Source organism: Ziziphus jujuba, chromosome 5 (assembly GCF_031755915.1).
Source record: "Ziziphus jujuba cultivar Dongzao chromosome 5, ASM3175591v1".
Classification (NCBI taxonomy): domain Eukaryota; kingdom Viridiplantae; phylum Streptophyta; class Magnoliopsida; order Rosales; family Rhamnaceae; genus Ziziphus; species Ziziphus jujuba.
This window is the reverse complement of record NC_083383.1, coordinates 27,480,958-27,499,781: the sequence shown is the minus strand read 5'-3', so window position 1 is coordinate 27,499,781 and position 18,824 is coordinate 27,480,958. Positions and strand designations below refer to the sequence as shown.

At 25.9% G+C, this 18,824-nt stretch overlaps 1 protein-coding gene across 1 annotated transcript; it reads right to left on the bottom strand.

Moving 5' to 3' along the window:
* Window positions 1–762: 762 nt before the first annotated feature.
* Window positions 763–9,218, bottom strand: LOC107435352 (laccase-15). The gene is made up of 7 exons (XM_048475138.2): window positions 9,031–9,218; window positions 6,362–6,513; window positions 4,521–4,765; window positions 4,006–4,131; window positions 2,524–3,112; window positions 1,318–1,700; window positions 763–1,179 (listed from the first exon to the last, which is right to left on the bottom strand). The coding sequence occupies exons 1-7, from the start codon at window positions 9,127–9,129 to the stop codon at window positions 1,040–1,042; spliced, it is 1,734 nt and encodes a 577-aa protein (XP_048331095.2). The 5' UTR covers window positions 9,130–9,218; the 3' UTR covers window positions 763–1,039.
* Between the last annotated feature and the right edge of the window lie 9,606 nt (window positions 9,219–18,824).

Here is an 18,824-nt window from a genome sequence, read left to right as displayed (position 1 = left end):
AATTTTAATAAATTAAATTTTTTTTTTTTTTATGATGTAGAAAAGCGTTTTTTTTTTTTTTTTTCAATTGAACCTGTAAAACGAACTTATTAAACGTATGGTAAAATGAGTGTATTATCTCACATAACCAAATTTATTTTAAAAATAATGGGTTTATTGCAATTTAGCATCTTTTAGTTTGGAACAATTTTACTTTCATCCTTTAAATATAAAATGCTACAATTTAGCTTACCAAATTGCACCCCCTTTTTTTTTTTTTTTAATTCAATTTGACTTTTCGAGTAACCATATTAAAATGTAATTTAGTTAAATTTGTTGCAATTTAAATTCTCATATATTTTAAAAATTTGCAATATGTACCCTTTAACTTTAATTTAGATGTCGCATTTAAAGGTAGTTTGCCAAATTATAATTGAATAAAATGCACCAAACTAACTTAAAAGGTCTAAAATATAATTCTACCAAACTATAAAATAGTAAATTATGAATTAAATCCAAAATAAACAAATAATTACTTATATTTACATATAAGAAAATTCTATTGTGTAGACGGTTCGTACCATGTCGTAGTGCGGATCTTAATATTAATGATGGTTTTGGAAGAAATAATCATCAATATTCGTTTTTGTGTGATAATATTAACGACCATTTTTTCAAAAATCATCATCGATATTGAGGTCTGCATGATAAAAACAATATGGACATCCACACCATTAATAGACTATATATATATATATATATATATATTTATTGGCGACATTGACCACCTTTTGATGGGGGGTGAAGATCTAATTGCAATTGATTATACGTAATCGTGGACTAATTACATTAACCACATACATCAGACAGCAATAAATTCATTCATTTAGCTCTTGATGGAGGATGTCACCCCTACTAATATTCCTTATATATATATATATATATATATATATAATATAAGGATTGTTTTCTTTCCCTTTTTTTTTTTTTCAAAGAAAAACAACTCTTTAGTCATTATTTCTATTTATAGAAGACAGATATAATTAAGACTTCGAAGGAGTTAAGACTTGGAGCAAGATGGAAGATTATCAGGTGGTGGGAGAATGCTTGAATTCTTTCCGTTTCCATTCTTCACTATAATCACAGTGTTCATTCCCCAGGTAGCATGTCTTTCCAAATGACAATGCATAAACCATACTCCTGAAACACAACCCCCAATATTTTTACAAATTAATTACTTTAATAATTATATTTTCCAAAAAAAATAAAAAGATGAATTTTGAAATTAATATTATTTTCAATATTAGATAACTATAGGCACAAGAAGGAAGAAAATACCAGGATTATCAGCAACAAATCTGATAGTGGCCCATCCATTCTTAGGAACACCAAAAGTGTTGACTTTAGGTGGATCAACCAAATTATATGACTTTGGTGATGTTTTATAGTTAAAATTTCCTGAGCCTGTTCCAACCAAATAGAAGCTAAAACCATGGAGATGCATTGGGTGGTTCTCCGGAGCCATAACATTTGTTCCTTGAAACACTATCTCAACTTGCTCCATATAGTTTATTAACTTCACCTTTGTCCCTAAGCTTGGGTTCATGGTATTGTTCCCAACATCTCCTGTGAAGTTGTAAAAATAAGGTGGTTTAAGGGGAAAATCTGTGGTGTAAATCTCATTATCAGAGCCCTTCTTTCCACGATGCCCTTTTAAGCTTCTGCACATACACTTATATAGGTTAATAACATTACGTAGAGAACCTACGAGATGATCATACATAGTTAATTAGTTTATCAACAAATAGTTTAGCATGGAGATTTATATTCAGTAAGTACTTTCTAAATAGGCACTTCTTACAAACACATTTGAGCTTCATATATGAAATCCATGTGGATTCCTTGTATGTTTTGAGAGACGCCCATATGCGATAAAACTGTTGGATAGTAGTTAGGCCTAATAGCAAGACCATTAATATTAATTGAGCAGAATTATTTATAGCTGATAATTCTAAATGCACAAAAAAGTTTATCTAATAAACCCATTTTTTACATATACTGGGCTTTTGATAATTAATTACAAGCTACATTATGATATCAATATCAATTTGATCCTTAACTTATCACTTATAATTCCATTTTTCTTACAGAAATTACAATTAATTAAGAAATGTGTACATGCTAAAATTCGTCAACACAAAGAGCTATCTTGTAATTTATCTATAAATAAACAAATAAATAATAAATTCACATTATAGTCAAAATTAAGGTGAAAAATTGTGATATAATATCGGTGTACACAGCAATTCTGCGGTGTATTTGGAAAATGTTAATTTAAAAAACCAATTAATTCAACATGAAAAAGCCACATACCTGTAATATGCTTGCAATGGATATATATATAAATACATCAATGTGGGTGTTAGTCAAAATCGAGGTGAAAATTTGTGATGCAACGTGGGTGTACACAGTAATTCAGTGGTGTATTTGGAAACATTTCAATTTGAAACAACAAATTAATTCAACAAGAAAAAAGCTACATACCTGTAATATGCTTGCAATACATCAATGGTTGGGGTCACAAAGCTAATATTGTTTAAGCTTGCAGAGAGTCTAGTCCCATTAGGTCCAGAACATGAAGCATTGGGGCAAAGTTCTTGATTCACAGAAACTGAAATGAACATTTGTGTTGTAATATCCTTTGGGACACAAACTGGGTGCTCTGTGCTTGCCAAGGACCTCAACTTACTAGTAAAATTTTCAGCAGCTTCTCTGTCAGTGTAAGAAGGAAGTGTTGGTGAAGGAATTGTTGAAGGAGGAGTGTAACTAGCATTGTATTGGAGAATTGCTGTTGTGGTGGTGTTGTCAAAAGATGCAGTAGCATCAGCAAATGCTGAAGCAGCCATGTAGTAGTAACTTGGTGTCTGGTTTGTTGTGACCAAAACATCCATGGTTTGTCCTGGAGATATCATGATGTAATCTGTAATTATAGGTTTTATGTATTCGCCATCTGTTCCGACCACCGTGATTTTGTGTTTCGCAATTCCAAAGAAAAGTTCCTCGTTCAATACCGCATTGATTATTCGGAAAAGATACGTCTTCCCATAATTTACCAAGATACGATATGTAGTTCCTGCAATAATATGGAATCAACTTATAATTCTAACATATATTAGAGTTAAACTCATATTAGAACCACGCATGACTTTTTTTATCCGTTCTTAGATAGTTTGTTGAGATTTAAAAAATACATTAGAGATATATATGGATGTAGTGAATTACTAAAAATTTATATATGCGAAATAAATCTTATATAGATCTGTATAGATTGCTTAATGGATTTTAAAATTTCAACCATTGAAAGACAAATGTTGATCTTTTAATATTATATATGCTCTTTAATTGCAACCGTTCAATTTCTTTGAGCTTGTTTGATTGTGTCGTGCTTATTTAAAGCAAAATCTAAATTAAAGATTGATTTCACAGATCAAATCAACCTAATAAACATTTCATTTGGAATTTGTCCAGGACAACACAGCTTTAAAAGAATAGGTTATAAATTTTTTAACATACCTATACTTTTAAATATATACATTTTGTCTCCACAAATCCTAGATTTATTTTCCTTGATAAGAGAAAAATTTTATATGTGTATATATACACACATCGTTGGAGCAATCATATGTACCTAAATTTTCTCTCATTTAATAATTCTAGATAAATTTTCGTTAAGTTCAATACCTGTCCTTAAAATAATGTTAGGTGTTGAAAAAAATTTACGTTACTATAGATCTAAATAAAAAATTATATAGGATTCTTTAATAAGAAAATTACTACATATATATATATATATATATATATAAAATTTTGCTATAACATGTTAGCCCTGCAGCAGGGAGGGCATGCCACCATACAATAAATTGCTGACGCACACGTTATGGTATGAGATTAGCATATTTTTTAGCAAAATTATATATATATATATATATACACACCATAAAAGCATGTGTAAATTAAATTTTATACCCTTGGAGCAATCGTATAAAGCTCCTGGTTGTCCATTGATTGTGAAAGCATCAGATGCGTTTGGATCACCTCCGGTTGTAACGGCCTCATCATATACGGCCATCACGTCTGCCTTATACCATGATGCTGAAACCTCAATTATACACAAAATTAAAGAAAAATATAATATCAGACCAGTATATATATGAACTTAATCAAATGGATCATATTAAGGCATTTTTCTTAATTAACACATACACAACCACATCCAAATAAAGTTTTTTTAATATCAAGATTTTATTTTTTTAATTTTTAGATCACATTAATAATTAATATTTAAAATTAAATTTATTAAATACGGTTTCAATAGGATTGATTTTTCTAAGTAAAATTTAATACCATATTTTGTCTTTTTTAAATTTTAAATTGTAATTCTTACCCAATAATTAATAAAAAAAATTTACTATTAAAAATATCATATTACCCAAACATGAGTATATATATATATATATATATATATATAAGTTAAAACTTGCCTATTATAATAGCTTGTTGTGCATAAGGAGTTGCGAAAGGATAACTTTTGTCCCTAGGAGGTAAAATGATAATAGCACCATGGACGGTAGCACGTGTCCAATCACTGTGGGCATGCCACCACAAAGTTCCTTCTTCATCAGAGAAAATAACTTGATAAGTAAAACTTGCTCCTGCTTGAATTGGACACTGTGTGATGTTTTCCGGACCATCTGACCATGGATTTCTTGGTTGTTTTACTCCATGCCTGTTCATCATTTTTGGAAAATAGAAAAACAAATCCTTTTAATAATCAAAAAGGTTCTTATAAATTAGTTTATTATTTGGTTCACATCACATCTTCGTTTAATATGGATCATGTTAATATCTTCCATGTATATTTTTTACTTGGATTGATTATATGCGGTTGTAGGTATTTAATTAAGTGTTAAAATGATTGAAAGCCTGTGGCTGATCAACACACATATATATAATATAAATAAGAAATAACCTAAGAAATATATATATTGGATTTTATAATTGGAACTTTAGTTTTCATCTACCTTAATTATATTGGAATTTATTTATGTAATAAATACTAAGACTTCTGACTTGTTTCATGAAATTTTAGTTTTAAAATCTCGTAACACATCAGCATGTTTTCACCTTATGAATTATCTTATATCATTCTTTGCTTCTTCTTCTTCTTCTTCTTCTTCTTCTTCTTTCCCCTTATATTTTGATTTCAATCATTAATCTATTTTTCTACCTATTCCAATGGATTAAAATAATCACACGTCACACCTCCAGGTATATACATAAAGCAAATATATTAATATATGTGTAGATTAAAATATGTCATGAGTATTTATAAACTAATCAAACAAGAACAAATTAGTCAGGTGCAAAAATTAAAGTTAAAGTAAGCTGAAACAAGCAAAAATCGACTTAGTGTGTATATATATATATATATATATATACATTATTACTAAAGTATATTCCTTTTCCTTTTCAAAGGACGATAATGGTGTTCACTTAATTTATATAGGTTAGGTAAACATAAATAATTATATATGTGATTACAGCTGGTTAGAGATGGCAATGAGAAGACGAATGAGATCCTAAATGAAAAAAATTGCATATGCATGTGGATCGGATATATAATCTTGCATAATGCATTAGGTGGAAATATTATTATAACGGGACACAGGAACATTTTTTGTCCAAAATTAACAACTCCGTGAGAATCAATAGAGAAAATATTTAAAGCATACAACGAATATATTAATATAAAATATTAATGTCGGTGATAAATTTCATATTAATAGTTTAGAAGTCCTACAACGTAGATATCATCTAAAAAATAACAATAATAATCTTACAAGTTAAATACTCAAGGTTGACCCAAAAGATTAAAAAAATTTAAATAATTAAGCCAAAATTACTCATTTAAGAAAAAAAAGGTAAAATTATTGAAATAGATCAGAAAAAAGCTAGTCATATATGATACAAGTTAACTCTTTTTCTAAAATTTTTATAATTGTTTTCATTGTCCTTAATACACTTATTTGAAAGTCTAAATTAATTATTTAATAAAACTGTATTAAATGTATATATATATATATATATATATATATATAAAATAAAAGATCTACTAAAGTGGCATTAACCTTATTGTGTTGACTATAGGCTTAGAATAAGTCTCACAATGTATAATCCAATATAATATATTCATATGTTTATAACTAACTTGCATGTTGCGTGTCATTGTGTCACATCACCCAGTTAATTAAAGATATAAAATATCCAAAAGTTTCCTTAATTAGAGAGAGAGTATTAATTAATTAATTAATTAATTAATTACCAGTGAATTGTGAGGCCATATCTGCCCTTATTGTGCACGGTAACAGAAATAGTATCCCCTTTGTGTACGGTAATGGTTGGCCCTGGAAAGCTGCCATTAACAGTTAATATGCTCTTTGTGCTGCATAGCTTCGTGTAATTCGCCTCCTTTACCTGCATCATCATGTTCAATTCCCAAATTCCCCTTAAAAAAAATATAAAATAAAAAAGTACAATACTACTAGCATTAACATTTTCAACTCTTTTATGTACATGTAATTGGAATCTCGAAATCTCGAAATAATTTCAAAAAATTAATTGTAGGGACTGACATGTTGATACATACGTATATGAAGTCGGATAACACGGTTTCAAAAATAATATGAAATTAACAGATTTAAATTATTATAAATTAATTCGGATCAATTTATTTAATATGATTATAAATTATATTAATTTTGAAATGATCCGTTTAATTTGAAATTGATTTGTTTAATTAAATATGTTAATTTTGAATTAATTTATTTAATTCAAAATCAATCTAAATTAATCCATTTAACTAAATGAATCAATTAACATGCTAATCAAATCCGATATGATTATATTCCGTTTAAATTATAACTTTAATATATTAAATTTATAATTAATAAAATTTTAACTAGTATTTTTTTATTACTAAATTTCAAACTTACTTAAAATTGTATTATTAGTTTTCTTTTATTAATTAAAAAATAAAGAATAAAAATTATTAAAATAATATTTATTTATTTAAATATAATATATTTAATATATGTATGGATTTGTAGACATCAAAAAATATAAATCAATATGTCTAAAAGTATTGGCAATGTAAAAAATTAAAATCACGATTATTAATAAAAAAGATTATATTATTTTTGGAAAACTAATATTAGGTTTATTATGTATATATATATATATATATATAGATTTTTTTTTTAACTATTATATGAGATTGTTATCATATCATATATTATATTAATATAAATTTGTAAGTATAATTATATGGTTTTACATATATATTTAATTTATGATTAAATAATGAATAAATTATTTTTATTTTATATGAAATAATTAATTTAAACAAGTTAATTTATTTAATTGGATAAATTTCGTATAAACAGATCAATTTCATATAAACGGATCGATTTTGTATAAACGAATCCTATTGATCCATTTAATAAACGAGTTATATGGATTGTATCAAATTACCTATTTATTAAACAGATCATGTTAGGGTTGAGAATTTATGATCCGATTAATAAATAGATCGTATTTGAATTGATCAATTTCAAATGATTAATAAACAGATTGACATGAACACGACACATCGATATAAGTTATCACCTCTATATGTTGCATATTAAAACAGTGACACTCACAAGAGAGAAAGAGTTACTATCTCTCTGCTTTTGACTTTGGGTTGTTTCAATAAAGGTATGAGATGAAACTAGATATTCCCAATTTTCGGACATTATTTTCTCTCTCTCATAAGTGTTACCAAATTTCAAGGTAAACAAAAAGATATTGTTTAAATAAAATTAACTTCTATCTCAACAAAAGAAAAATAGCAAGATTTTATGGAGAGAATTAGCAACGTATAGAACTTGCCATATTAATATTGTTCAATTGTAAAGTAGGAGATGGTTCTTGTCAAATCAAAATTACAATATATATATAGTTTATAATTAGGCTCACATCAAATTAATATGATAATTTTAGCATTATATTTTTTATTATTCACATGAGAATCACATTGAGGACTAAAATTTAAAATTTAATTATAAATCAAATATAAAAGCCTTTGTTGATCTTGATGATAATAAATATTTTTTTTAATCTTAACTCTTAAAGTTATCAAAGAGCCGAAAAAAAGGTACTGATAATAAAATTATTAGGTCAACCTATAAAGAGCTTGGTTGTACATGTATACATGCATTTAGTCTTTCATCATATTGAGATAATAATATTATACTAAAGGTATATCATATATAAAACTTTTTATGAATTTAATTTATCATACTAAGAAACCTGTCAAATTAGACTTTTATAAATTTAATTTTATAAAATAGAGGTAACCCAATCAAACAAGTCGAACACTCATACATGAGAAGAGGCTTTAGTTTAATATTATTAGTTCAATCAAATAAGAGATTAATTGCATATATATTTTTGATATAGTGGTTGCGCACACTCATCTTATGGTGTATCTATCATGCCTTTCCACACATGGAAAGGTGTATGATTTGAGGAGAGGCTTAAAACAAAATAATAATAATAATAATAATAAAAATCATATGTCCTTCAACAAATGAAAAGGCTTAATATACATATTATAAGGTGAGCATGCTTGTTTACTATAGTAAAATTATATATAATATATATCTATATATGAAAAAAAAATTATTATTTTAGAAACTAGCTAACTCTTATGAAAGATATGATAATCTAATAAATATTTTGTGTGACCTGTTAATAAATAATTTAAAATTTCCAAATTAATACAAATCAAGTGGAGAAATGATAATATATCCTTATCAATATTTTTCATATCATGATGTGTTGTTTATTACAATTTAAAAGATAGCTTTCGAAAGAACATATGTATGTGAAACATGAAATTATGAACTCTAAGCTAAGTGTGTACAAAATTGTGATTAGTTATATACTTACAACAAAATCATAATGGACATTGGGCGGCTTAGCTGCCATGGAAAGAAGCAACTCATCCAACAACAGTATAAACCCTAAGGCCCTTAGCACAATCCTCATTTTATAGTTTCTATTAGAAAGAAAAAGATGATTCTCTCTCTTTTCCTCCAAGATTTTTTTAAGTGTTCTTCAGCTTGCGGTCGCCAATTGTATATAGCTTGGACAACACTCTATATCTATTTATAGAGGAAGTGGCTTATAGTGTGATCCTTACAGTAAGCCATTATAGATAAATCATAATTTATTGGGAAATATTGGGAAATATTTCATTTACACTTTTTTAAATTTTGTGTAAATAAAAAAATATTTTTTAGATTTATAATAATATCCACATCCTCTTGTGGAGTTTAAATTACTTTTGTACTCTTATTATTTAAGTTAAATTATTATTATTATTATTATTATTATTATTATTATTATTATTATTATTATTATTATTATTATTTTGGTTTCAATAATTAATTTGAAGACTTCAATATTCTTTTATCTATATTTTCAATTAATCTTTACTTAAACTCAGTGATAATTTTCCCTTTTTTTTTTAAAAAAAAAACCTATATAATAATTTTAATTATATAAGACTACGTGATAATTTTTCCTTTTTTCATAAAAAAAAATCTATGTAATATTTTTAATTATATAATCTTTTTTAAATAAGTTATAAATTTGATAAATGTTTGAAAAGATATATTATATTCAGTTGAATATATTTGACAAATTGTAAGTAAAATATATTTGACAAATTATTATTTGGTTGAAAAAAACTTATCTTATTAAAATCACCATATATCATTTTGCAAATTGAAAAATTATCACTTAGTTTCAACAAAATTAATTAAAATATAGATTAACAAAATTTTAAATTTTTAAATTAAAGAACAAAAAATTAAAATGAAAAGAATTTTAATTGTAATTTAACTTTAGTAAGATATAAAGATAATTTAAACTCTTTTAGAAAGGTGAATGATTTTATTAGAAATTTAAAAAATTATTTTTGTAAGTACTCCAAACCTTAACTTTATTATTAGATAAAGGACTAAGTGGATTTGGTTGTCTAGCATTCAGTCACATGGAGAACGAAGTTTCCTGGACACCAATAGCTATTAATAGAACAAATAGGGTATGTCTAGTGGAAAAAGAATTTAATATAATTAGTAGGTCGACATATTGTAATATATCCTACATTTTCTTGTTCTTATTTTGAAATCTGATTAACAAAAAGGTGAGAGTTCATTTATAGTGAAGAAGATCATGTTACTTGGTGAATTAGTTTGTTCATTTCTCATTATTGAATCTATATTGACAAAAATTGCAAGGTGGGATTGGTGACAATATTTGTTTATGTTTTTTTCCATTGTGGAAGCGTGCAGCATACCATGATTTTGACTTGTTTTGCTTCTTCTTCTTCTCTCTCTCTCTCTCTCTCTCTCTCTCTCTCTCTCTCTCTCTCTCTCTCCTTTTTGGGAACCTATCATGATTTTGTTTAGTGGGTTAAATAATATTAATTACTATTTTCAAAAACAATAATATTAATTACTTTTGACTTAATGTTTTAAAATTCAGATCCTTAAATGATTGGTGGAGAATTTTTTCTTTTTTTGAAGGTTAGAAATTTTTTATGGGACGGATCATACCAGTTGACATGGATGTGACCAACTTGTTTTGGTTATAATATGATTTTTTTATTTGTTTTACTCTTTTTTCTTTTTTCTCAACTTTTTGTGTCAGTTATTTGAGAAACATTTTTGTTTTTATCTTTGTTTTTTTTCTCATCTTTTCTCTTTTTACCTCGTATCAATTTTTTTTCCTTTTTTCTCTAAATTTAAAAGGTATATTCAATTTATAATTTAAAAGATTTTAAAAGTGTTTAAAAGTTTAAAAATATTCTATTTAGATTTTAAAGTAGTTTATACAAATTTAATGATATTCAATTTAGATTTTAATAAATTTTATAAAAATCTATTAAAATCCATGTATATTCAATTATGATTTTATATAACTTTTTTGAAATCTAGTAGTATTCAGAAAGTCATTGATTTTAAAAAATAATGGATTTTAATAGATTTGAAAAGATTTTAACAGTGAAATTTTGATGAAAATTATTAATATAAAATCCAACCTTAATCCCAAAGATTTCGTTAGATTCTTATAAATTCTTTATGAAATCTATGTAATTCCATTACAATCTATCAAATCCTTTAAAATTTATAATTTATTTTATATCCATTAAACTTTAAATTAAATACATCCCTTTTATATGTTTTCCTTTTTTTTTTTTTTTTTTAACTGCGTATTAGCCTCTCTGACCTCTAAAGCTAAAAACTAACCTGTGAAAATCTTTCCTTGGATCGTTTTTCTTCTTAAACCAACAGATGATATTTTTTTCACTTATCTATTTCTTCTCTCAACTCCAACAAAAATCTCTTTTGATCCAAAACCCAAAATCCTGATCATTTTTCTTGCTGTAATGCTAAATGTAAATCTAGAAATATGTGTGAAATAAGATTTTTTTTTTTTTTTTTTTTTTTTGTGTGTGTGTGTCTATTAATGCTGTTGTGGAAAAAAAAAATGTGCTGGTTGCTATTTGTTATGTTTCGGGAAACAAATGAATAAAAATAACAATTAGTTCAAGCCTGTTCGATGTAGCTTTTATTTTTTCAAAAGTGCATCATGAGGAAACAATCTTAATTAATTTTTGTTAAACATATTTTTAAAAATCAGAAGTACTTTCTAAAATTATCCAAATATTTTTAAAAGAAGTTTCTAAGTTTTAAAAACTATTTTTGACTTTTTAAAAAATATGCTAAACAATACCGAAAGAAAAGCAATATATATATATATATATATTAAATTTTATTCAAATTCACAATGAAGAATAAAATAGACAGAGAAATGACAGGAAGAGAGGGTGATGAAGTAAAAAAGGGATTAGGAAGGAAAAGGTCATATCTGAACCTTAAATTTAAATTAAAAAAATTGAAAACAAAAAAAAAGTTAAAATTAAAAAAATTAAAAAGTGAAAAAAACCCTTGGCTGAAGGTGGAAGAGAAAAAGATTAAAGAGGTGCCAAACATCTTATTGGGCATTTCTCAAGCCTTTTAACGACGTTGTAATCCTCTTTTTCTTTTTCTTTTTTTTTTTTTTTGCTATTTTTTTTTTTTTTTTTTTTTTGGGGCCAGAAATAACAAAATAACTTCCATGATTCTGAGCTCTTAATTTTTCTAAAACAAATCAAGGTTATGGATAGATTTTACTTAAACTAATTGAGATCTGCAGATTAAATAATAAGTTGATGTTGCCGAAGATTATAAATCATAATAATAATAATAAATAAATAAAGCCAAAAGTTTTGTTTTTGATGAATCCTATTGGCTTCGAATATTTAAGTTCAAAGAAAAAAAATTAATTTTTTTCTCTTTTACATTTTGTACAATTTCTTAACAACCAAACAAAATGCAGTATTTGGAAAGAACACAAGTGAAATTTTCACAACCTTTTAAAGCCCTCGAAGCGCCAAAATCTGTATCAAACAGGCTTATACACACACACACACACACACACACACACACATATATATATATATACATATATTTTAATTTCTTGTCTACCAAAAGTTTTCTTTTTCTCAGAGCTATACACTTGTTTTCTGGCGGAGGACAAAAGCGGAGGAAAAAGAAACTTTAGAAAAAAATATAAATAAAATCATACCATACCTTCAAATGATTTAAATTTTTAATAAAAATAATAATTTAATTTGATATTAGAATCAATGATCCAAGAAATTATAAATTAAAATTCAATAACTCTACTCAAAAAATAAAAAAATATATATATATATCAATCTAAAAATAAATAAATAAATAAAAGATGAACCTATATATAAATATATATAAATGAAATAAAAATACCTCTTATTAACTTAAACTTTTAAAAAGACAATAACGGTAAGGAAAAGAAAATGAAAAAAAAAAAATCTGTAGCTGAAATCAGAAAGAATTAATTAACACTGTTAGGAGTTTTTCCTTTTTTTTCCCGCCTTTTATTATTTTTTGTTTCTTCTTAGAGGCTTATGTGGAGTTCTAAAAATAAGGTGTAATAGTGCGCACATATGACACCATATCATTGGGTAATGTGTATCATGTTAAAACCGTGCTCGTACACTCCTAAAAAGTTTATCTTAAAAAATGGAGCAAAAACTAATCCCCTTCAATTAAAATTAGTCTGATAAGTGAGATTGGTCCAACAATATGCCTTTATATTCAGATTACACATATTTTCTTTTAATTTAGAATATATTGTATAGTTAGAAAACATATATATATATATATAATCATATAATAAATATATTGCTTTTTTATACAATTGTTTTCAATTCCAATCTTCCATTATGAATGTTAGATCAACGTATGTATAAGTATCCTATAATATGGATGTTCATATTTCTTTATTATGCGGATATTCATAAAAATGATAGTTTTTTTAAAAAATAATTTTTTTATTAATGAAGATGATTTTTAAGAATAAACATCAAAACCATCATTTTTATGACCATCCGTAATATAAAATCTATATATATATACATATACATATTAAATTAAACATATAATTTTTTTTTTATTCAAATATATATATATATATATATATATATTTATTTATGATAGTAACCATATTATGATTTATAAATATTATATTTATATAATATATTTGTATAAATATAATATTTATGTAAAATAAATGAAAAATATATTTGAAAATTAAATTTAAAATTTTTTTGTATATAGACAGGAAAACCGTTCCACCCTGATTTCTTAATCGAAAATCTTCCATCTGATACCGTTTCAAGCTAAACGGAAAAATAAACAAGGATGGAACACATTTCAAAGGAAAGGGCAAGGTACGGGAGAGGGCCTCACCCTGCCCAGTTATCGTGCCTATCCTCCATACAAAATTTTCTTCTTTTATTTTCTTATTTAAAAAAAAAAATTACATCAAAAATCACGCCGATATGAATTATTGGGAGTTTGTACGTAGCAGTACAATTTTATTCCTCTTGCACGTCATGATAATCTTACAGTTCTTTACAGCGTTTTTCAAAGTTCTCCATAAACAACTTTATTTTCTTTTTTCTCTTGGATTATTTACGGTTACACTTTTTATAATTATAATATTATTTTTATATTTTAAATTTATAATTTTTCAAATATAAATATGAATAGCTTACTAATTGAATTCATCTTATTTTACATAAAAAAATAAAAAAATTATTTTCAAAACTTAAAAAATTATATATATATATATATATATGGAAATTTTACAATGTAAACAGTCTGCATCATAATATGATATAAATTTCAATATTTATGATAATTTTTTTAAAAATCTTCATCAATACTTGTTTAAAAATCATCGTTAATATTGATATCCAAATGATAAAAACGTGCAGAATATATATAGCTACAAACCCTTCTATAAAATAAAGATATGCTCATATATATTTGTTTTTTTTTAATATAGTGCTGGTGTTGTCCAGCAGTGATGGATCCATAAAACTTTGCCGTAGCCACTATTAGAGGTGGATCCACCAAAAAAAATTTGTGAGCTCCATTGTATAATACCACTTGATTATCTTATTCAATTTGTGGTGTTAGAGATATAAACATAAAAACAAAAACAAAAAAAAATGCATTATCTTTTGCCATGTTGTGTTCCAATTAATTAGAGTATTTACTAAATTAAAGATATTTTTTTATTTTTTATATAAATTTATTTTGGAGAAGAATATTAATTTTAGAATTTTGGCAAATGCAAAATAAATTTATTGCAAATTTATAAAAATAAATAAATAAAATAAACACATTACTTAAGGAAAATTTTGATTTTGTAAGGATTTAAACGACCAAAGTAATTGAAAGCTAGAAAAAAAAAAAGTAAGAAAAAAAATCATATAATTAAAACAATAAAAAAAATGGCAGCTTAATTTCTCTGTAATTAATACCAAAATGAAATCAGAATTATATTATTTATAGTTTTTCTTATTAATAATTGTATTCAACAATTATATTTGCATATGAATACTATGTTTAAAAAATTAATTAAATAATTATTATATTGTTAAAGATATTATAAATTATAAATATAAATATTATAATTATAATAAATAACCATAATTATATATAAGATATATGAATAAAATAAATATAGATAGGAGAAAAGAAAATGGGGTGGGACAAAAAAAAAATGTAAAAGAAAATGAAAAAAGAAAAATTCAAAAGTGCAGGGGAGATAATATGAATGAGGGGTTTGGGGGGAAACCAGATCCTTAATTTATATATATGGGAATGAAAATGGTAAGTGGCTAAATAAATAAAAATAAAAATAAAAATAGTCAAAATTTTTAGAAAGCAAAAAACAAATTTGAGGTGGAGGGTACTGGACGTATCTGGTCCGCAATTGGTGTCCCGGACAATAGAAAGCAACATCCTCATACTAAAATGATGACCAGCTGGCTAGCACGATGTTTGTTACGACCGCATTAAATCAAATCGTTATCCTTCTACTATTGGAACATTTTCTATGGCACAACAATTGGGAGGGATTTCGTGACATGAATGTTTATCTAATATATAACCAACTCAAGATCTATCTCTATAGATACGTAAATCACCACTAAATAGTGATGTGTTAATCTATTGTTTCTCTAAAAAAGTCAATAATAATTGATAATGATACATTTATTTATTTTTTTATAGATTTTATTTGAGAAATGTTAAAATTTTTAAGAAAACTAATTCCTAGAGAAACAATTTCATAGGAATCAATTGTCCTTTTTAGTATTTGGTTTGTAATGAAATCATCAACACTTACAAATAATTAAATTCTTTGATGCTTTCTAATTAAGGAGAAAATTATAATTAAATGGTATTTATTTTCCTTGAGAATGTCAAGATGATACTATTTTAAAAGAACTTAGGGCATATTCGATTTATGTTAGCCCCATTAAAATGATAATAAATATTCCTAAGAATAAAAAAAATTAGAATAATGATTCTTTCTTGTACGTACAATAAAGAATTAGATTCAAAATTTAATATTTAAAAATATAAAAGTTGATAAAAATTAATAAAAAATCAATTTTTATTTTTATTTATATATTTTTTAAATGTGATAAATTATTTATATTTAAATATTTAATAAATACATTAAAAATATATTTAAAGCTTATTTAGATAAGAATATGTAAATAGTAATTCTGAAGTTTTAAAAAAGAACAATTATTTTTTTGAATGAATGACTATCTATTTTTTTAGAATAATTATTTTTTTATTTGAATATACTGAATATAAGAAAAATTAATATTGCAGAATAGCTATTTTATCTCTACGTTTATTCTACATACCAAACATGCTCTTACATACATTCCGTTATATTTTTCCAAATCCTGTTGAACCACATTTTCCATATTTTAAAAATTACCTAAACACATAAAAAAATAATTTCAAAAGAATCTCAGATTTCTATAAAAAATGATACTTCCCAAACAAGGCTTTTAAATAAAACAAATTATTTTCTTGATAAGGATTCTTTTGTTAAGTTATATTATCTAACAAACCTTTTGAAAAGTAAAAAGTCTTTTTGATAGTGTCTATTTTTTTTTTTTATTTGAAGGCTGTTTTAAAATGAATATTTATATTTCTAGTGTGGCAAAAAAATTTAGCATTCATTAGAACCATTGAAGATACTTTAATTAAAAGCTAGTATTGAAGACAATCCCACCGTAATGGACTTGCACAGCTATTATATCATAGGTATAGACACTTTTTTTTTCGATGGCAAAAACTCGATTAATACCAATCTTTCAACGTTGAGAGATGGCCACGCCTATGATATATTGCACATATGCAAACTTATTATAATAAAATTAATGTTGGAGATGTGATTGTTGATTTAATTCTTATTAATTTGCGTTTGTTATTAATTCGACCAACATATGGTTAATATTGCTTGCTGCTAAGAAAAAAACTAATTGAATACAGTATATTTTACAAACAATAATTTTAAGAAAATAAGTTGACCATTAATTATATCACAAACTTTTTTTTTTTCACGCAACTCTAATTTCTTACTTTGGAACGGAAAAACTTATCTACAATAGTTATCCTATATCTTCTATATAACTATTAGTAACTAATTATAATTAAACTAAATTACAACCTATAGTTTTGTGAGTAGAGTTTTTGTCCGGATAGTTGAGTAAGCAGAGTTTTGAAATCAAAATAGGAAATTAGGAAGCAAGTGTGGGAAGATAAGCATCTCATTTATGGTCGAATCTACGTTCGGGTAGGAAATTTTTGGAAGTTGGAGGAATTTGGTGAATTGGTAATAGTAAAGCAGTGAAAATATATTCGGAGTAGTTAATTTCTGGTTTAAGTTCTATAAGAATTTTTTCTCCTTGAACACTTTTGGCAGAGTCACGAGTTGATATTTTTTATTTATGCTTCCAGTTTTAGTTCATGGAATATGGAAATAGTTCGCTCTCCTTTTTTTCCGATGAAGGTAAGGCAATCTTAAAGATGCCTATTGGTGTATGGAGTGTTCTAATAGATTTGCAGTACACTACTAAAATTGGTTATAAGTTGGCTTAGACAATGGCTGTTGGTTCGAATTTGCGTAGTTCTAGTGATGGTTCTCATCAAGATTGGTGGATATTAATTTGGTCTCTCAATGTTCCTGACAAGGTTATATTATTAGTATGGAGAGCCATTGTGGGAGTGTTGCCTTATGGAAGAGCTGGACTGTTACAAAAAATTAAAGAAAGTGGTAGATGTGATATTTGTGAAGAAGATATTGAATCTAAATTGCATGCCTTTTGGTTTTGTTTTCATTCTTAAGTTCTTTTGAAACAATTGGATTTTTACTCTATTTTGAAAAGGGTGTGATTTTCTTTTAAGGAATTGGTTTGATTTAGTCTTATGGGGAATATGGAATCGATGAAAAGGCTATAATTCATGGTAAGGTCCCTATGTATGATACTAGGCTATTAGATGGTTTGATTGGTCTTTATGTGGACTTCATAGAAGGTAATTTAAGTCCAGTTTGCAAGAAAGTGTTGCATGAGAAATTGAGCTGAAATCCTCCTGAAGCTGGTTATTATAAATTAAATGTTGATGCTTCAATTTCTTCGATAGATGAAGTCATTGGTCTAGGTGGTGTTGTGCATAATTAAAATGGGAAGCTAGTGGGTACTTTTGCAAAACCGGCACATGCATGTTGTAGTCCTTTAGTTTCAAAATTATTGGCAATTATGAGCAGATGGGTTTTGTGGTTGGAATTCTCCATAGTGATTGTAAGTTCCGGTTGGATCAAGTAAGATTTCTCTGGTATGTAGGTTCTACTAACGACATTTATGTGGATCTGTAGAAAGTGGAAGCAATGGTGAATTGGGAGCAACCCACTACAGTGATAAAGATATGGAGTTTACCAGGTTTAGGATCGTATTACTATATGTTCATAAAAGGGTTCTTAAAAATAGCAGGACCGCTTCATTATTTGACCAAGAAAGAGGTTAAGTTTGAGTGGATTGAGATGTGTGAACAATGCTTCCAAGAATTGAAGAAAAAGTTGACTTCAACTCTCATTCTGACATTACTGGGCAATGAAGGATTTAAAGTTTACAGCAGTACTTCACATCAAGGTTTGGGTTGTGTTTTGATGCAATATTAGAGTGTAGTTACTTATACTTCTAGTCAGTTGAAGAA